Below are 21922 nucleotides of genomic sequence, written 5' to 3' on the forward strand. Positions count from 1 at the left end.
GAGGAGCTGCAGGCTGCCATGAGGCCCCCCCTCAACCTCCTTGTCTCTGAGCTGTACAAACCAGGGGGCCTCAGCCACTCCTCATATTTGCCTGCTAGGCTCTTCACCATCTTCATAGCCCTCCTTTGCATGTTCTGTAATAGCTTTATGTCCTTATATTGTGGCACCCACACCACACTCAATCCTTGAGGTGAGGCTGCACAGAACAGAGCAGAGCGGGACAATTCCTCCCCTCGCCCAGTGGCAATGCTGGAGCTGACATACCCCATCATATGGTTGGGCCTTTGGGCTCCCTGCTTATTCGTGTTCAACTTGCTGCCAACCAGAGCCCACAGATCCCTTTCCACAGGGCTGCTCTCCAACCTCTCATCCCCCAGTCTGTACAAATATCCAGAGCTGCTCAATCACAGGTGCAGAATCCAGCACTTGTTCTCATTCAATTTTATGCAACTGGTTATTGCCCAGACCTCCAATTTGTCAAGACCTCTCTGCAAGGCCTCTACCCTTGAGGGAGTCAACAGCTCCTCCCAATTTAGTGTCATCTGAAAACTCTCTTAGTATAACTTCAAGTCCTGTATCCAAGTCACTGATTAGAGCACTGAAGAGAAGCGGCCCTGCACAGACCCTCTAGTGACCCACCACTGGCAGGAGAGTCTCAGCATAGTGAGCGTGCACTGCTCTGGGTGGCCAGGCTCAAAATGCCTGTAGAGTGTTCCACCCTTTCAACACTGCCAACCTGTCAGTACCTTCATTTCTGGCTGGACATTGTGATCTGTGTTATATAGTGGCTTCTTGACCACACATAAGAGCTCACTGCCTCCTGAGTTTACCACAGGAAGAAAAGTTCACCACTTGCTGTGTGGCAGCTGCCACAAGTACCATGAAATAAAGGCAGAGCTAGGAAGGCAAAATAGAGTATGAGGTGTTAATTTTGAGGAGAAGATCAGTCTCCCAGCTATCTGAGTAAACATAGAGGTGAACATTTCAAAATCAGTCCAGCCCCTGGTTTCTGAGGGCAATGTAGATAGCACTGATCTTCAGGTTGAAATGCAGTTGAAACAAATCCCACTGTTTGTCTAAAATATCCTTTTTTTTTTTTTTTTTTTTTCCCCATGTCATTCAAAAAATGATTGGAATGCACTGTGTATTTCTTTAACGTTCATCAGTTGAAGTTTGCTCATCACAAGGTTTGGAAACATGATGAAGAGCAACCTTTTCTTTGTATTACTTGCTCCCACAGGCAGTATGCCTTTGATGATAAATTCTTCCAAAGTATACCGGTGCTGACAACTGTACATAATCAGTATATTTAGTTGGAGGACTACATGTAGAGGTGAGGCTTTGAACATTTAGGGGGCTACAGTCACATTACACCTCTCAATTTTGTCATAGTAACAGCCTCTAGCCGATTAATCTGACTCAGCTCACAGGTGAAGCACACTCTACAAGTGTGATGGAAATGAAGACATTTGCACAGGCAGCCCTAAACTGTTTAAGGACCATTTCTGGGTGCAATAGGGGAGTGAGAGGACAAAGGGAGGATGTAGATCTTCACAAATGTGAGGACTGTTAGATATTAACAGTCCTACAGATACTATGCTGCAAACCTGTCTAGTTAATTTCACACAACAGTTCCAATTTCCAGCAAAGCAGACTCCCATCAGTTGGATGCCAAAAACAATAGTAAAAATAAAGATGGGGCATATTTTCTACATGGAAATATATCATTTCAGGTTGTCCAGGATGTCTAACATTCCACTGGGTGTTTCTCCATTCATTTTGCCAGAGCTCTCTTAAGAGTCAGTGAGCCTCTCATCGCTTCTCTGTGAAGCTGAACCTGTCATGAATCTCAACACTCAGCTGAACTCTCTTCTTCTGCTGGCTCCTCGATAGGCAGTGGGAATCACTGCCCAGTGAGATCCCTGCATGGGCAGTGGCTCTGGGCAGAGCAGTGAGCATTCTCCTTGAAAAGCATCTTCCTAGGGCAAGTACCTGAGAGGACATGGCAGTTCTCTGACTTACCCGGGACCATTGCCCAGGAAGACTGTTGGCAACAACTGGACATACAGTGTTAAATGAGTTTCCAGAGAGCGGGCACTTAAGCCAAACCATGGGTTATATGAGGTATGGGCCATATGAGGAGGTTGATCACACATAGGATTGTAACAGAGGAATATTGTCAAAGCTAAATTTAGTTCTAGGAAAGAGTTCCTCCTCTTCCCCAGTCTGAACACCCTCTCATTTAGAATATATTCTTTAAAAGCTGACACTGTTTATTTCTGTGTAGCACATCATGAAGCAACATCTCTCCGGAAGAGGCAAGAAGTTGTCACCAACTCTGATAGCATCCTGTCCTGTTTGGCAGATGGGCATTTTACATGGAAAATACATCACACATTAGAGCAGAGTTAGCCTGACTCATTTATCTCTGTGCCAAAGGTGCTGCCAAAACCAACCCCCCCGAAATCCATACTCCTGTGGCATCAATGCTTCTCCAGTGTCTGAAGCTGACAGCAGTACAGCTGTCAGAAGGGGAAGTATCTGAGTCTTTTGTCACATTTTCTTGTTAGGCAAGCACTGATAAAGAGTGTGTTGTGCCTACTCCAGGAAAAAAAAAATGTTTAGCACTCCTCCTCCTTAGAAATATCATCAAAGCTACCAACTTTCCACATCTTCCTTCCCTCCCACACTGTCTGCAGACATCAGAATGTTAGAACAAAACCAACCAAGACAAAACAAGTCATGAAAGAAAGAAAGAGAACAAACAAAGAGCCTGAGGCGCTGCCAAATTATACAGCAGTTCCCCCTGGGTTTAACTTGGACAACTTGCCACACTGAGGCCAGTGGGTTTGCTGAGAGCATGCAGAGGCTCCCGCACCAGGAGCAGGGCCAGGACCAGGATGAGGTAGGCAGCTCCCATAGGCAGCTTACCTGCCCCTGCTGTAGCCTTCCTTGCTGATGTGGTCCACCCCTGGCCACTGCCCACTGAAGATAGTAGGCATGGAGCAACTCCAGCAGCTCTCAGAATCAAGCCTTTGTCTCCATATAACTGAGACAATCTCAGCTTTTCCATAAATGTTACAGGAGAGAGATTGGCTTATCATTGTATTTGGTTGTAAAATAGCATGTGCCTCTACGCCATGAAAAAGTCCTGCCTCCTACCTTCCTGGAGTGCAGAGGAATGTCATAGCTTTCTTTCCTTTCTGCTGTTTCTCAGCACAACTTGCTCATGCCTCATGAGAATGAAGTGACACTGCGTGCATGTGTGCTCAGCGCCTGAAATTCAGCTGACACAGCACACACTCCATATCCTCCCCTCCATGTGCCTTCTCTGCTAAAAAAACATGTGTATGAGCATGAGGGGGAGGAGAAAAAGAGAGATCCCTTAAGCTAGTGGGTAAGGAATGTGCACCGCGCTGTGCATGAATGTCTGATGTCTCCAACTATTTGTTAAAAGGCAACAGCAATGCTTCCGACAGATGTCCCTCCCCTCGCCTGCAATAGGCTCCCAAGAATAGCAACAGCCTGTGTCACTGGAAAGGGCAAAGCCTTCTGAAATAGCAACAAAGTTGTGCACAAACCACTTTGCGGTCCGCATTTGGTTTCAGCCAGCTCCAGCAACTTGTTGCAATGACAAAAATCAGCTGGGCTTTCCTGGCCGGTCCGGGGAGGACAGCCACCCTCTGAGAGGCTTCCAGCTGAGGCAACGATGGCACCCGTGCAGAGTGCAGAGGAGCTGGGCCAGCAGTGCCAGGCGATGAGAGCAGGGGAGGATGAGGAAGGTGGCAGAGGCAGCGGGCACCTCCGCCAGCTGCCGGCTGCAGCAGGTAAGGTGGCGGGACCGGGTACCAGCTGTCGCTGATCAGCAGCACATGTGCAGCTTGCAGGGTTGCAGGAAGACACAGCAAAGCCTGTGGACTGAGGCACACACCGTTCCAGTTCCTAGCAGTGTGAGTGGGGAAATAGCAAGTGAGGAGGGAAGCACAGTCTGCAGTTTTGAGTGGTGGCATATGCGATACTTTCCCCTCAAGCCCTATTGTTCGTGCATGGGTTGTCTGCTGTGTAAATCTCTTTCTTTTATGAGGATCAGTTATCTGAGTAATCGGGGGACCCACTGCATCCAAGATAACAGTGGTGCTTCAACACATGCATGCTTGATTCATCCCCAGGAGGAGAAGTCCAGGAAGGCCATGTGAGAATCACACTTGCTCATGCAAGGGGAGTATTTGGGATGGTCTGCCAGGGGCTCCCTTCTGTCTCTTCTACCCAAGTATTTCATGAAAAAGCAGGGTTTCCGTGCTGACACTCAGAGAAATTCACCTCAGAATTTCCTCTGAAAAAGACTTTCAAGTGCTGAAGCTGAATTTCATAGCTCTTCCTCCTTTGCTTCCACCCAGCCAGTGCACGTCACACATGGTTTCGCATCTCACATCTCTTCTATTGCCAATAAGATCTAGTGAAATGGCCCACAAATATGACTTCTCACACAGAAGACAGCTGTACCCAAATGGGAAAGTACCATTGCAAGCCAGAAATGACTGTGATGTCACAAGCAAGTTTTGTTCACTTAAAAATGAATGAGTTGACTGACCCATGCATACTCAGATACGACAGGCACAAACGCTTTGTTGGAGTGCAGCAACAGTCAGCCGAGCAGCTTCTGCTGACAACTGGAAGCAGAGGAAACAGAGGTTAATGAAGAACAGAAAGCCAGTTGGCAGGCAGATGTATTTAACATTACCCTAGGGTATGGGGGAGCAATGCACATTGTTACAGGATGGCATTATCAAAGGGAAGCACAGCAGTTCCAATAAGCTGAGACTGAAGCTACTGCAGCATGAGAGCTATGGTTAAATGTGGATGAGCAAATTACACACTTAGCCTTAACCTCAGGAATTAAAACAGTAACCTGAGAAATTCACAATCACCTTGCTAAGAATTAAAAGAAATTGCTGATTCTTACTGGAGAATAAGAAAACACCAGATCCCATTTAATGTAATGAAGAGCCAGGCTGCCTGTTGACATAATGAAAACGCATGTCAGAGCACTAAGAAAGGTGCGCAGGCTCTGCATTGCACTCTTTCAATTGATTCCAAGAGGATTTGTTCATGAAATATCAATTTTACTCACACAATACATTCACCAAGGTTACAAGGTCTAAAGCACACAATACTTCCCACCATTGTAGGAATGAAGGTGCATGAAAATGTGCAATACACTAGCTTCCTTCTGCCTCTTCTTTTGCTTTTTAATTCAATTTACAAATAATAATAATAATAATAGTTCTGGGTTTGTCTTTCATGGTCAGGTAGCAAGAGTTGTGTTTGTCAAACAGGTATGACACTACCTGGCCCTGATGCTATTTTGAGGTAAAAATAATATTTTATGAGATTGTCCAGCTCTAATTGTAACATAACTTTGTCCCACAGCAGCAATTTCTTTCTTCCCATAGGGTTTTGTAGAGTAACGATTTCACATCTCACGCCAAACTTCTAGATAGATGGGTAGTTCAAAGTTATCCTAGCTCATACAAGTAGTGCATCTATTGAGCAAGTACTGGTTCTAAATAAATCTCAGACATTAGAACACATCAGTGGGGTAATATATCTCTTTATACTTCCCCCCTTGGATGATACAGAAAATAACTATGACGATGCAGCAAAGATCACGATGGCATGAAAATGGGATAATCACCTTTGACAAGAAACAAATCCACAATTTAATTATGCAGCAATTCCCAACATATGATATTAAATATTTATGCTACAGAATCACATGATCCACATGCTACATACTAGCAAAATGCTGCTCTGATGACAGTTTGGGGAATTTTGAATACTATTTCCTCATCAAGGCAAAATTTTTGTATGTCAGTCGGCACTCAAATGCTGAAAAAAAGAAGTTCTTAAAATCAGCTTAAAATTTTCAGATACAAATGCTGTAGTTTTAATATTTATCATGGATAAATTAGATACCCTTGGCTCAGATCATTTATCCATAATGCCCATGAAGTGCATGTGCAGACCAAGTATTTTGCCTTTGGAAAGTATGTATTTTCCCAAGTTTGTGCTTGAACATAAGTAGAAAAGGACACACCCTTATTAACTTGTCCCCATCCTGTCCCATCAGCATCACACTCAGCTATACTGCAACAGTTCTCAGTCTCTCTTTCAGGAACAAAGTATAAACAGTTCCAGAAAATGTTCTTGAAGATAAGTTTGTTTGCCAAGTAGTGCTGCTTTTGACCTGAGTAACAGTTATGAAAAAGCATTTTGTTTACATGGGAAAACTAAACAAGAGACTTTCTAATCACTTGTCACATACCAGCCACACACTCGTTAGCCACAGGACTTGTTGCAGGCAGGAGAAGAAACTTCTATCTTTGGTGGAAGCCATCACTAAAACAGATTTTCCCTTGGGCTGTACACCACCATACACTTTGCAGGCATCTCCTAAAAATGAGAGGAACAAACATTTTAGGATAAAGGAATAAGGGATAAAGCTAAAGGAAGAGAGAAAGGGAGAAGGAAAGAGAAAGAGAGAAGGAAGGAAGGAAGGAAGAAAGGAGGGAGGGAGGGAGGGAGAGAGGGAAGGAGGGAGGAAGGGAGGGAGGGAGGAAGGAACGAAGGAGGCCTATAACTGCCAGAAACATTAAAAATGACAGCTAAAGGACTGTGAGTACAACTACGGCAACATGCTCTATCTTGAAACGTTAAAGCAAAACATATACTGAAGTCAAAGAGAACTTTGGAGACCGAACAGTGGATGTGAACACAGTGAGGCTGTGGGTGGTGCATTTCAGCAGTGACAACAGTGGGTCATCTTTGCTGTTGCGGTTATTTACGAGCACCACATACAGGCTCTTGTTCATCACTGGTGAAAATGCATTGCTAATGGTTCTGACTATGTGGAAAAATAGTGTTTTGTAGCTTGCTCTATCAAATAATGTTACTGTGCACTTTGTATCTGTTATAGTTTCCATGGAAATAAATAGGAGGCATTACTTTCAGAGCAGATTATGCATATGCAGCCCAAAACAGTTCCTCTTTATTCAGTGCAGCCCAGGCAAGCCAAAAGGTTGAACATCCCTGCATTAGAGCCTTCTTTCCACTCAGAGGTCTGCTTTAGCTACAGCCCATGGCTACTTCTATACCACTGTGGATATGTGTCACCAGCAAGGATCTCAGCTAACACAATGAAAAACAAATGTGAAGACATTTACCAAGCTGCTTTACTTGGGGTTGCAAAACTTACATGTAACCTTAAGTCTTACGTACGTTGCTTCTCTAGCAACTTCCAGGTGTCCAAGCTCCATCTCCAGCTTGTGCCATCTCTCAGATTAAAAAAAAATAACCACCTCCATTGCACTGCTCTGAGGGACCAGGAGGAGAGGACAGTATGAGATGTAAAGAATAGTGCAGGTGGCAGACTCCTTTAAAATGTTTGTCTTGGGACTGCCATTCTGAATAAGGAACTGGAACCATACCAAACAGACGGTTGCACATTTAAAGAATTAAAAGCTGTGCAGAACACAGAGTTCAAAGCATAAATAGGAGACACTGCCCAGGCTGCTTTGTTTCTGCTGGAAATCCTTAAACTCAATTTCTGTTCCCGTTACTTAACAGTTTTCTGTTGCCTGGAAAAAAGATAATAACATATGTGGGTGATAAATGTGATGTGTGATTAATAAATAGGATACATCACTGTTTTAAGGAAATTTGGCTGGCCTGGCCTATTGACTACAAGTGGATATCATGTCTGAGGCTCCTCACAGCTACCTTGCATCTGAGCAAGCAACAGATTCCTTTTATAGTCAGTGGAGAAAAATAGGCATCTTACCTATTTCAAACATCTAGAAGTGCCTATTTTTCACAAGTAGTAACAGAAGAAATCTAAAGATGCTGTTTATTTCTCACAGTTAGGGAACCTGAACCCATCTTATGTCCTTTAAGACAGCCAAATGGAAAGTAGTTTTCATTCGTAGTTAGGATGTAAGAGGTCAGGCCATGTGTAAAAGAAGGGCACTGAGTGCCTTGGAAAGGACTCAGTCAAGAACGAAAAGATTATGCTGGAGAGTAGCCAGCTGAAGATGAGTTCCTATACATTGGTGTGACAATCATTTGATGGGTATGGAGAGAAATCTGCATTAGGAGCGGAAGAGTTACAGAAGACTCCCATTCGGCACTGTGCAACCTCTACAGAAGCACTGGGCCCTGTTAACAGTTTATTAAAGAAGTTGAAAACCTGGAGAGAGTTCAGTGAACTGGGCTTTGAAAACTTAAGGGACTGGGAAACTTACAAAGACTCATAGGCTAAGAAGACTACCCAGGAAATATCTGTGGGATGACTTGATGACAGGCTATAATTTTGTACTTATTGAACAAGGCTAAGTGAAGGCAAATGGAGAATAAGATCTAATAGCTGTAATCTGAAGATGCAGAAATTAGGGCTAAAAATAAATTACAGATAATTTTAAATTAAAACAATTAACCATAGGAACAATCTATGACTTAAAGACATTGATTTTCAAACACTAGAAATTTTTAAATCAAAGGTTAATATCTCAATTGATCTAATTAAAATAAGAATCCATTTAATTGTGTCCAAAGTTCCTGTTAGACTAGATGACCACAGTGATCTCTTTTGGCTTCATACTATTTAAATAAACCAGAATCTTAGATTAAATGTTCATGGGCTGATGTTGTAAAATAAAGGGACATCAAAGCAAGCACAAATGTCAGCCTGGGCAGAGCACTGTGAAAAAAATTAACAATCTCACTTCTGATACCCAAGCTCATTCATTCAGCACAACAGTCTTTTATCATCAGCCCTGGTTTTCAGTCAGGATATACTGGAAGGGTATGTTTTCCAGAGCTAGTAATATATAGTCATCAAGCAAGTAAAAAAATGGAAAGGAGGTGGATGGGAGGAATGGAGAGATTAGATTTTGCAACAGTAAAATGAATACTGCACTCATAACTTGACATAAGTCATGTACATAACCCATTGCCTGGAGAGGCTCTGGATACCCCATCAATGAAGGTGTTCACAGCCAGGTTGAGATGGGGCCCGGGGCAGCCTGTATTTATTTAGTGATTGGAAAACCAATCTAGTGCCTGATTTAGTGATTGGAAAACCTGCCCATGGCAGAGGGTTTGGAACTGGAAGTTCTTTCCAACTCAATTCTATGCCATTCTATGATACTATGCTTCTAACTATGTTTGCAATCAGTGCCATGCTTATGTGCCTGCACAACCATGCATTTTTTGCCTTTCTCTTGCCTAGCTGGCTTGTGTCAGAAGTAGTGTTGCCAGCAGGAGCAGGGAAGTGATCATCCCTCTATACTCAGCTCTGGTGAGGCCTCATCTTGAGTACTATGTTCAGTTTTGGGCCCTTCACTGCAAGAAAGACATCGAGGGCCCTGGAGTGTGCTAAGAGAAGGGCAACGAAGCAAGTGAGGGATCTGGAACACAGGTCTTATGAAGAGTGAGGGAAGAGGCTGAGGAAACTGGGACTGTTTAGTCTGGAGAAGAGTAACCTCAGGGGTGACCTTTTTGTTCTCTACAGCTACCTGAAAGGAGGTTGTGGTGAGGTGGGTGTCAGCCTCTTCTCCCATGTAACTAGTGATAGGACTAGGGAGAATGACTTCAAGTTGTACCAGGAGAGATTCAGATTGGATGTTAGGAAATACTTCTTCTCTGAAAGAGTGGTCAGGCGCTGAAACAGGTTGCCCAGGGAGGTGATGGAGTTACCGACCCTGAAGGTGTTCAACAAACATTTAGATGTTGTACTGAGGGACGTGGTTTAGTGGGAAATACTGGTGATAGGTGGATGGTTGGACTGGATGATCTTGGAGGTCTTTTCCAACCTAGGTGATACTATGATTCTATGATTCTACCTGCAGCCTGCCAGCCTGCTCAGCACAGGGCACAGCAGGCTAAGTTGCATTGGGTAAGCTCTTTGATATGGGGCTGCTGCCTCTGGGCTTCTGCCTGGCCCAAAGGAAGCAACCAGTGGCCAGGGAGGAAAATTGATGGGCAGTACCTGTTTTAACACATTTAACAGGCTTACATATATCCCCTTGCCCTGGAAGCATGGCTTATACTCATACACCTAAACTCTTCTATGCTCTGAAATAACTCAGACTCCTGTGGGCTGGCTGCAGGGTGTGATGGTGGCCTTGTGCCATCAGGCCACATCCAGGAATTGTTAGCAGAGTTCTAGGTGGCATGGGGCAGAACTATGCCATGGCACAGAGACTGTGCCAGCAATTTAATAGGAACCATGGCCCCCTTCCCAGGTTGGGACCTGGGCTCTGGCATTATTTGTTTTAGTAGTGCAAACATCCTGCTGGGGCTGCTCTCCTCCTCCACTTGCCTGATTTTCCTCAGAAATGTAATAACCTCTGTCAAATGGGGCTGATTCTCTCCAATGCGCTCAAAATTATTGGCAAGGACCTTCAGGCAGTCTGCATGAACAGAGAACCTTAATGTCTTAGAAAAATAAGCTAAACAGTCTGTGTATAATTTTCAGTTATACCATTTAGCAGGAGAATTAACTGAAATGTGGACTCTGTAGTGCTGCAAAAGCTACCTCTCCTCGGGCACATGTGATTTCTCCAGCTAAGCAGGAAATCAGAAGTCAGTTTACTTTTTTCCTAGTTGTGTTGCAGCCAACATCATGGTGAGGGGAAAGTCATGCTGGGAGAATGAACAAGACCAACAACAACAAACTGAAATATTCCTCAAAGTCTAGGGTGCAAAAGGCTTCACAGTTAGTAGAACATGATCAGTGAAATCTATCTTGTAACAATAAACAATGAACCGTAGTTGCATAAAATGAGTTTATTTTAAAGTGGAGGTTCAAAGGCATATAATCTCCACTTGGTTTATGTTTTTGCCATCTGTTTTTTATTCCTAACATTGAGGTTGTCCTAAGTATGTGAAATATCTGTTTCTGATATTCCAAAAAAATGATTAGCAAAGCCCATAAAGTTTGGAAATTTGTACCTCGGGGTACCATTGGTTTCCCTTAAATATTCTGGCTGTCTGCACCAACCTTCATATGGCAAGGAAAAAACACTGATATCAGCAGCTGTCATGGCATCTTTAGGTGAAACAAAGGAATTAATAAGTGGCGAGGGATTATTTTATTACTTATTCAAGTCCAGGTTGAAACAGTTTGGCTGGAAGATTATTGCTTTCCTTACCTTGAGAATGTCTCAAAGCAAAAATTGTTTTCCTATCAAAAGGTTGCATTGTCAGTGTTGCCTTTTGCAAAGATATTCTGCAGAAGATTTAATTATTTAGTGTTCAACCAAAACCTTACTGGCTTCAGACTAAGGATATCAGAAACCCAAAAGCATTAAAATTAAAGGGAGTATTATGTGAATTAAAAATTACACACATACACACAGATATGTATGCATTGTATACAGCTACTGCTTCTGGGTTTGTTTGTACCTAATTGTTTTGCCTAAAAGTTATAAAAAAGTTTAGTACTGGTTATATCTTATGTTTAGTACTGGTTGTGAGTGCTGCAGAAATCACAGTTTCAATTTCTTTTTCCCTCTTTTTTCAGGCTGTGGAACATTTACTTTACTATCTTCTGCCATTGCTGCTGTAAGTGGACTGCTAATGGGTTATGAGTTGGGCCTTATCTCTGGAGCTCTTCTTCAAATGAGTAGCATATTAGCACTCTCTTGCAAAGAGCAGGAAATTGTTGTGAGTTCCCTTCTTTTTGGGGCCTTATTTGCATCGCTCACTGGTGGATTCCTGATTGATCGTTTTGGAAGGAGATTTGCTATTATTATTGCATCATCTCTACTTGTGATGGGAAGTCTGATTTTACTGCCCCATGAATCATATGGAATACTTATTGTGGGACGAATTGCCATAGGTATTTCCATATCATTATCATCAATTGCAACATGTGTGTATATTGCTGAGATCGCCCCACAGCACAGAAGAGGCCTTCTCGTTTCGTTAAATGAACTCATGATTGTGATAGGAATTCTCTTTGCCTATATTTCAAATTATGCATTTGCCAGCGTATCTCATGGCTGGAAGTATATGTTTGGCCTTGTAATTCCATTAGGTGCCTTGCAGGCTATTGCCATGTATTTCCTTCCACCAAGTCCACGTTTTCTTGTCATGAAAAATAATGATGAAGCTGCAAGAAAAATACTGGAGAGGCTACGGGAAACTTCAGATGCTACTAAAGAACTCACTGTGATCAAGTCTTCCCTGAAAGATGAACATCAGTATAGTTTTGTGGACCTGTTTCGTTCAAAGAACAACATGAGGGCCCGAATGCTGGTAGGGCTCACGCTAGTCTTTTTTGTGCAAACAACTGGGCAACCTAACATTTTATTTTATGCATCAACTGTTTTGAAGTCAGTTGGGTTTCAGAGCAATGAAGCTGCCAGCTTGGCTTCTACTGGTGTCGGAGTGGTTAAAGTGGTCAGCACAGTTCCAGCCACAGTTTTTGTGGATAAAGTTGGAAGTAAAACTTTTCTGTGTATTGGCTCTTCTGTTATGGCAGTATCTTTGGTCACTATGGGCTTAGTGAACCGTAACATACACATGAATTTCACCAATATCTGTAAAAGCCAGTCTCCAGAGGATACCTATCAGAGACCAGGAAACCTCACTGGTGTCACCAATGGGAGCCTCAAGGACCTCTTTTCTAGTATGGCTTTACCAGAAGGACTCTTATTCGACGTTCAGAGAAACACTGATGTCACCAGGACAGGAGAACTGAACAGGACTACCCCAGCAGGAGGCAAAAACATGATGGGGTCTCACACAGAGAGTGGGGAGGTTCCCGTTGTCCTGAAATGGGTCTCTCTGGCCAGCCTACTTGTTTATGTTGCTGCATTTTCCATAGGTCTTGGACCAAGTAAGTGTTTCTTTTCTCTGATTCTTTGTAATTATTTATTTACAAGTAAGTTAAGTGCTTGGATGACAATCCGATCAGGCAGTTTCCCACATGGGCAAAGCAGTGTTTTCTGCTAACGTGCACTGGTGTTATTACAAACTGTCCTGATGGGCCTAGAGTGTGCCTTTTACAAAGAGGTCCCACCCACTGAAATTATTGGACTTATCTCCAATTATTGGACTAATTGGACAATTAGTTCACCTTCAGAGAAGCTAGGAACCGGTGTAAGACTTGCACAGAAAAGTTTCAGGGCTCCTGTCTGTCTTTCCTCCTCATGTTCTGATGTTTCTTTACACCAGGAAGGTTGAGAAGTAGACATTTGCTGCTGCTAACCCATAAACCTAAGACAGTGAAGAGCCCTCGGCCTCTGCATGGTAAGGTACCATCAGATCCATGAAAAGGCAAGGTGCCTGAGTCCAGTTGAGGATCTGGCCTCCTGACTGTATAACAGTCTTCAGATATAGTGGAGAAATTCAAAGCATCATAGTTAGTGAGCAAACTTCAGCAGCAGCATCCTTACTACCCATGCTGAAACAGCACAAATGGGAGAACATGAAGGAGGGTTGCTGTGCAACCTTCTCCTGAGGAGAACATTTGTGCCATTCCCAGGTACCAGGAACTAAATCTCTTCATTCTGTTTTGTTTCAATTTGCTTCAATAGCACTTGCATATTATTGTATTTGAAGGGGTTGATTTTTTAAAGCTGTTGCAAAAAAACACATGCACAGAGTTCATTATCTATTAACTGACTATGTGCTCCTGTGCTCTGGCTCAAACCTGATCTGCAAACACACTGTACTGCTGCACTATTATGATAAAAAGCTTTCACAAGAATAAAGCCCAACAATTACAGTAACAGCAACTCCCCTGCAGTATTTATTTATTTTAAACATTGCTCACTGGGAGAGCTGTGTGAGATAAACATTCATTGCCAGGGCAGCGAGTTTGGCCTTGTTATTGCAGCGTTGTTCCCTCTCTTGCAGACCCTGTGGGGGCTAGATTCTGTGTTCAGTGACACAAGCTCAAAACCAGCGCTGCAGCCCTGAAAAGAAATGGTGCTCGAGCTTTTTCTTGGGTGTTTCAAACACAGAATTAATGACCCTCAGGGCAGGGATACAGATTCAGGCTTGGACTGTTGCTGTAAGCTACTTTCCTGTTGACCTGGCTGTAACTGGGTTCCTGGTCATTTGGGCTGGTCTGGTGTGACGCTATTGATAACAATGCCCATTTCCCTGATGGCTATGGAAACCGAGGTGTGTTGCCAGGTTAATGTGAGAAACCTTTGAGGCCACTGTTTGTTTCCTGACCTCTTTCTTTACTGCAAAAGTGCTCTCAAACAGCAAATTGGTAAGAACAGGCACCATCTCGGCTCCAGCTTGATAAAATCACATATGCTAAAGCCATGGTGTGTTTGTGTGAATCGAAGAAAGTCAAAATGAAGTGAAATGAAGTGAAGGTAAGGTAAGGTTCAAGGGAGATATGGGCATTTCCAAATGCAGGCACACAAAAATACAGTGTTCATTCTAAACTAGCAATGTATAGAAAATGCAATGGTAAAACAATCAGGAAGTTTTTGGAATCTACAAAGGTTCTCTTGCGGATGCATAGGCTGAGCTGGGGAGGAGGCCATGGTTTCTGTCTCATATGCAGCCTTCAACATCTGCTGCTTAGAGTCCAAACTCCTGAATGTATTTTAAAAGCCTAGATTTCTTATCCCTAGTGTGCCTTTCTTAGTGTAAAGAATAAGTGGGCCTCTTAGCCTCTATAAACAGTTTTAACATGTTCATGTTATTTACATCAGTCTGATTTGTGGCTTAGACCAAACTGTTTGCCTTCACCTGTTTTGCAGAGGGAGGAGGCATCAAGGCTGTAGCACTGCTTCCAGTGCTCACTGGGCTACAGCTGGGTGATGCTTTGTAGGCAGATGTACTGCCAACCCACACCTCTGGATTTTCTGTGTTAGAGTCTCCTATACGTGCTGGCTAGGGTGGTGGCAGTACTAGGGATGTGTGATCTACAGATCCTATCAGGCTTTTCTGGACAAATCACAGGGAAGCTCTTGTGCTTTCTCTCCATCTTACTGTGCCATTTCTGGAACAAATTCAGCCACTTTGTGTCCTTGCTGCACTACATTCTGCAGGGATAAAGGAGAATCTGTGTAGCACCATTAGGAAAATGGCACACCCTTCTTAGGGCAGATCATACAACCTGAGCTCTATCATCGTTTTATCAATTACTTTCTCCTTTTTTTCCCCTTCCTTTTCTGGGATTCTAGTCAAAGAGCTAATTACTGCCCAAATGTACACAGCAAACATTTGTAAATGCTGTATTTTTCCATTATTTCTCATTTATCTCCAAATTACATGAAGTAGATGGATTTTTAATGAATGAAACATACACTACATGTATTCATTGCCATTTACCAAAGCACTCAGGCAACACACTGATGAGTGCTCATAAATAGACAGTGAGAGATAAAAGCCAATTTTGCATTACAAAAGAATTCAGAGATAAGTGAGCATCTGCATAGTCACTTTTTTGTTTCCAGGGTGTTCTGTGTTTGTATCACTAACCCTTAGGCAAGATGAAGGGAGAATTTCTGCTGCTCTGTTTTGGATTTATCATGCTTGATGAAATGGGATCTACTGCTTGTTCACACTCAATTTCACACAATCTTAAAGATGTTTTGTAGGTGCAACAAATCAGTGATGCATCATGCTGCAAAGCAGCACATGCCGTCTCTCCAGGGGTGTTTGCAGAGGCATTTCCAGGTAGTTACTAGCAAAGGGATGTTATTTGCCAGCTAGCCTTGTCTGAGTTGCCTTTTTCTGTACATCAGAAAGGTCATATGAAGATGGAAGATACTTACAAAGACTATGAGAAATCTCAGTCTACGTGAGGAGTGAAGAACATGAAGGTCTGTCCCTGCATCGCATTCCATGGCTGTTTGTAGAGAGGCAGGCTGCTGGCACCACTGGAAATCTGTGCCTCAAAGAAGTAGACTTGCCATGCCTTGCACAGGGAGCTGTGAGTGCAGGCAGATGAGATGAGTGCAGTGCAGAGGTAGATCACAAGTTTGTCACTGAAGCTAAAAGCTAAGTGTGACCCTGGAATGATTTTAACACAGAGGAAACACAGAGAACTTCTAGTCAGGGCCAGGCCCACATATAACACAGATTAAACTGAGATAGCTGTAGGAATGAGGAAAGCCAAACTCCTGGAGGAGAAGATTTACTTTCCAAAAAAAAAAAAAAAGCTGTAAATGTAGGACTCTTGGAGTTGGATGGAGTATATGCAAGAGGGTTTTCATTCTTAACAACTGTAGAGCACCTTTAGCCTTTCTGAAACAGAGTAAGTGTCAAGAACCCTGCTGCTTCCCTCACTGTCCCAGCAAACAACATCCAGGTTTGGGTGTTGCATGGCACTTGTTTCACAAAGATCTGATCCTCTGTCCTCACCTACTCCTTTTGCACCATTTAGGATCAAAAGCTAAATATCACACGTATGGACAGCTTGCCTCCACATTTTCTCATATATCCACAGACATCTCTGAAAGCATAAGCCCATGCCTTTGCACTGAATGATCTCACCAGTAAGTAGGTGAAAGAGAGATTGTAGCACCACACATGTTAATACAGAAATGCGGTATGCCCTGGAGCTAATCCTCTTCATCTTGCAAAAACCAGAAGGGTTCCAGCAAGTCTTGCGCTGGGAAGCAAGTAACATTAACTGAGTCTGCACCCAAATGGCATCTGTTTCTAGGCCTAAATTTGTTCTAGGACATAAAAAGTAAAACAGGACTTGGACAGTATCTCTTACGTGTAACACGGGAGCCCTGCATGCAGTTCAAGGGAGGAGGCCCAGTGTTGCTCACAGGTTTCTTTTGCTGTGGAGTGGGGAATGCTTTAATTGAGAGACAGATGTTGAATGCATGGATTTGGATTGGGCGTACAGCACTGGTGTCTTGCTCAGAAGAGCTCCTTCCTCCTCCTCTGCTAGTCCTTGGAACAGGTTCCTGTATAACTGCAAGGGTATTTATGCAGTTAGCCAATGAACTTCAGGACAATTAGCTGGTGCGAACTTCATGTGGAGGATGTGAATGCAAATCAATGGAAGTACCTGCAAGTGGGACTGAGAGGCATTTTCTTGAGAAGATCCATCCTCAAAACAGTGTAGATGCATAAAGTCCATAGGTGTTTATATCTTTGTGGAACTGGGACATAAAATGTGCTATTACTACATATCTGTGAGCTTTGTGCAGCTCTCCAGAGCCCAAGGCTGAACTGTCAGAGCTCTGATCTTGAAGGCCATTGCAGGATCCTCTTCTAGGATACTTCTCAGATCTGCTGGGATGCCCCAACCCTGAACATTCAAAGCCCAAATAGTACACACGTAATGCTCCCAGAGCAGACCAGTGCCTGCATCTGAAGGAATGTCTTCAAGGTCTCGGCTTGGCACAAAGGAAAACCCCACACAGAGATAGATAGAAGTGTTTTTTACATTTTTTTTTTGTAGTGGACAAATAAATGCATAATGAGGCCAAAGGGAAGATTTAGAACTTACAGTAAACCTTACTTTTCCACATAGCTTTTATAGCCCCATCAAAACTCCTATAAGCTGCTTGTAGAACTCAGTACTTTGGTATTAAGATCTGCTGAAGAGTGGAATAAGTTAAATATGAGGTGTGTGGGACCCAGATGTGAGCACCCATCTGATCCTGAAGCAGGGAAATAGGGCAGGCTACCAAGATACCCTTGGGTTTCTAGTTTTACACTGCTGAAATTCCTCCCATACGAGAGACTGCAGTTTCATGTCCTCTGGTACATGTGCCCCCAAGAGTGAGCAGTGACCCTACTTTTCAGCAAGCCCTGCTGGGATGCACCATCTTCATGAAGCTTTTTGTGTGGGGTTGTCAGCCCCATAAAGAACAAACCCCACATGGGGACATCAGTGAAGACAAGCTCTTGTTAAGGACAAATCTTAAGAGCAAATTTTTACAGATGAAGTCCTAATCTGAGTTGACAGATGCCTGTTCCTAGTTTAAAGCTGGGAAGATTTGCCATGCTGAGTGTATCAGAGTTTAATTTATATCAGCTTGAATGGATGTTTTAAAACTGAGATAATTTTTTCCTGAAAGGGAATGTACAGCCTGCTTGGACATTTAACTGATATGTGAGCCAGATTCCTCAGATAATTGCAGATGAATATGTTCTCTCCATCTGTGGAGAGGGTGTTCAGATCCCTGCTCCTTGACCTCTTCTGTGGAACAGTCTTCCTTTCCTCAGTGGCTATTGAGGGATTTTAGGGTGGTCGGGAAGCTACACGAGACTGTGAGATTACATTCCCATGTGAAACTCACCTGTTGTGTCTACATTTTACTGTGAATTGTTGACATCATTCAAATACAAAGTTTTATACCTGTGCCGGGGACAATAGGGAAGATGGAGGAATGATGGAAGTTCAAGGATTCTCAAGTGAAATCTGTGGAGCTAATGAAGGAAATAATTCCCTTTTTCAATCTACCACTATCCTTATTCAATTTTATGTGGCTGTCTTTCTTTATGTTTTATTTTATTAGACAAGCCAAAACCCAGACCTGGAACATTTCTCTGGAATTCCTGAGAATTATGCTGGAAATATAGTGAAAGTCCATTGGACTTTGCTTCTGTGATTTTTAAATGTATTGGCTACCTAAGTGAAGACATGATTCATTAGCGTGGTTAAATGCAAAACCATTTCTGTCCTTCTCCTCAGTTACTATATGTATCTCTAAGAAAACCCAGAACAGCTGGTTTTACACATGACACTGAACAGCCCAGGGACCTGACCACAGAGGTCATGTCTCCTGTCATGTTTATGATCCAGACTGCATAGGGCTGTTTTTTTCCTCTGTAACAAAACGCTCCTGGACCTATACTAGGCCAATAAATGCCCTACCAGAAACTAGAAAACCTTGTGTGAGAGAGAGCCGTCACTATGAAAATGTTAACTGTCAGTTGATTTAGTCAGTTGTCCCAATGTTTTGGAAGCCATATGGCCTTGCACTAACTTGGAAAACTAACTGGAGAAAGATAGGGGTGCCTAGAATTCACATCAGTATCTTTGGTGTTAGAGCAGTATTTCAGGTTTTTACAAAACATATGGCTATTGTATTAATTTATAGTGCACATTAATTTGACATTAACAGGCATTCATGCTCAGCATTGCCTTGCATGACATTTGTTTGCAATGCTTTATTTTTGAGCTTCTACATTTTGCAGATCATCTGTGGCTCAGCCTTACATTTCGCAGAAATGAACAACATTGGTTTCACATTGTTTTGTCCTTTGCTCTGGAAAAGGAGATAGCAGTGGGGATTAAATCAAGTGCTCAAAAATAAGCAAACGCTTAAATGCTTTCTTGGATTTGAACCAGAATAATAAACTTGGGAAATGGCAATTTTGCACTGTGAATCAGTATAGAAGGTCTTATTTTACCTAATTAAAAATGGTCTTGGATTCTTTATTTTAAGAGAAGATTCCCAGCACTCCACATTTGTACTGAATCATAGTTTAATGCATGCATACATGTGGTTTGAATATGACACCTCTAGAATTTATCTGGTTCATTATTCTTGTGTTATTCAAACGCTACTTTGTGTGGCCTTTATTTCACACTGTCTGCACCAAGCTGCAGTAGGAAGACAGGCATACCACGGTGAAAAATAAAGGAAGGATTGTGAATTGCCCTCTCATCCTATTGCCTTGCCCTGGACAAGCTTTATCTACACCCTCTTGTTAACATGCCACTTCATTGAAAAGTCAGTTTGTGTCTTCTTGGTATGATTAATAGAAGTGAAGTACAAGCCAGTTTAAGATAATTTTGGATATCTCCATGTTGAATTATTGAATTTCAAATTGCAAGGGGGGGGTTCTTTAAAATACCAGCCAAATGGGTTAGTTTTATCTAACTTACTGGGATCTACAATTCTGGGAGGCCTTTTTAAGTGTGAAAAATGTCATTAGGCAAGGATGTTTTTGCATTACTGAAGCATGGCAAAGCCAGCAAGAGTTTCTCCTTAACTATTTTAGAGCTCCATTTTGCAAGGAACAGAGTAGTCTTGTTTAACCATTACACTGAAATTTGGCTGTACATTGAGGTGCACCGTTGAAACCTGGGAAGTCATTTTCACTGGCTTTGGTATTCTGTTTCACTGTCTTCGTTCTGTTCATTATTGTACTTTCAAGAAGGTGAATGAGGGAGTGTCTTTTAGAAGATTAGATCAAGGGCTTTACATTCTGAAAGACAGAATTTTCAGAATGGAAGACAGCACCATGCCCCATGGCATATTCTAATGCCTCCTCAGTGACTGTGCTTCCATTTGCACTTGCTGAGCACAAAATCTGGACCTAAGAGAACTGTCTAGAAAAGATAGATGGCTACATATCTTTTGACATAGTGTGTTGGATTTAAACAGTAATCAGAGTCAATATTCTGATCTGAGTGCACTGAATTACATAGACATGTCTCTGCTAATGGTCTTATGTTAATAAACCTATAAACACCAAGAGGAACAGCTGTCATGCTTAAAATTATCCATACCAAAGAAGTGCCTGTTCAATTCAGGTTAGTTAGTAGCTGCTGACCAAAATAAGTGCTATATCTCTATGGGACCCACTTCAAAAAGTCTGCATAGTGAATACTGCTGGGACGCTGACTAGTAACTGAACCTAATAATTCCTGTTTGTTCCACTGCGACATTACCTTCAGCTAAGTGGTGCACTGTCAAGTGAATCTAGCATACTATCATGTAGGAGTTTTTCTGCCTTCATCGAGGCTGTCTATTATCAGCAATATTTGCCATTCTTATGTTGAAGGCCAAGCGTTACATCTAACCATTCAGTAAATAATAGTGGCCTTTGATAATCATATCAAAGATAATGAAAGATTTTACATTAGTTTTCCTTGAGCATGTTCTTGCAGGGAAGATCATTGTTACAATGAGATCTGTGAAAAAGTTCATAGGGCAGATGTCAAGCTTCATAATATCCAGTTTCCATGGGGAGAGGGGACTGGGAGAAATTTTTTAGAGGCCACCTTATCCTGAGCCAGCTTTGTGAAAAAAACTAGAACTGTAAGAAGGATTTTGAGTACAAGGACAATATTTTATTTCACTTGTAGAGGCCATCAAACTAAATCGTGCATTATAAAGTATGAGAAAAACATATACCAACAAAGTAAAAATGGGCCACCACGTAACTTACAGGCAGTGCTGAGGAAGGTGGAGACTAGCAGACAATGCGCAGAGGATGGCCTCGTGGGTAAGGCACTGCATGGCGTTAGGGGACGGTTTTTCACTTAGGCCAGCTTCCTGAAGCTTATTGAGTTCTGGGAGGAAAACATGGAGGATTTCCTCAAAAGGAAGGGGAGCACAAGAAGGCACCCAATTTCTGTTTCATTTGAAAATCTGCTCTTACGAGCGAAGGAGCACTGAAAGGTGTCTTGTGATGGATGAACCCAGAGTCTTCAAAATTCCTCCTCGCTCCCTCCCTCCAGCACAAACCAAAGCAAAGCATGAGCAGCAGTGAATAGAGAGGGACTGAAAAAATGGACCATTGTGGTTCTCTCAGTAAATAAGTCTCTATTTTAGAAGGCCTCTTACCCCTTCCACTGGGAGCTTTCTGAAGTGTGTACACAAATCTCTGTTTTGCAAGAACAAAAGCTTAATTTTCCCCCAGTTGTTATGTCCCAGCAGCACTTTCCTGTTGCGCACCTCCCAAGGCCCAATATAGGTCCTTGGATACTAGAAAAACAGGTTCATTTACTCCACCCACCTGGGTAATTTCTCCCCTCCATACTTTTCAGAAGGGAAATATGTGAAAATATGAATTAATTCATGTGCAGTTTCCTTGTGGATTAGGGCCTTTGGCTTCTGCAGTCATTCCTCTGCAAATGCCTTACAAGATTATCCTGGATTCAATATTCTGAACAAATAAACACCTA

The 21922-nt window shown here is 42.6% G+C and overlaps 1 protein-coding gene across 1 annotated transcript in view; it reads left to right on the forward strand.

The window, feature by feature from the left end:
* The first annotated feature begins 3571 nt into the window (after window positions 1–3571).
* Window positions 3572–21922, forward strand: part of SLC2A12 (solute carrier family 2 member 12) — a 29763-nt gene continuing 11412 nt past the window's right edge. The window contains exons 1-2 of the mRNA XM_419733.7: window positions 3572–3827; window positions 11582–12901. Coding sequence (XP_419733.1) covers window positions 3710–3827; window positions 11582–12901 — 1438 coding nt within the window. The 5' untranslated portion in view covers window positions 3572–3709. The remainder of the gene's footprint in view (window positions 3828–11581; window positions 12902–21922) is intronic.

The sequence above is a fragment of the Gallus gallus genome, chromosome 3 (genome assembly GCF_016699485.2).
Source record: "Gallus gallus isolate bGalGal1 chromosome 3, bGalGal1.mat.broiler.GRCg7b, whole genome shotgun sequence".
Taxonomy (NCBI): Eukaryota; Metazoa; Chordata; class Aves; order Galliformes; family Phasianidae; genus Gallus; species Gallus gallus.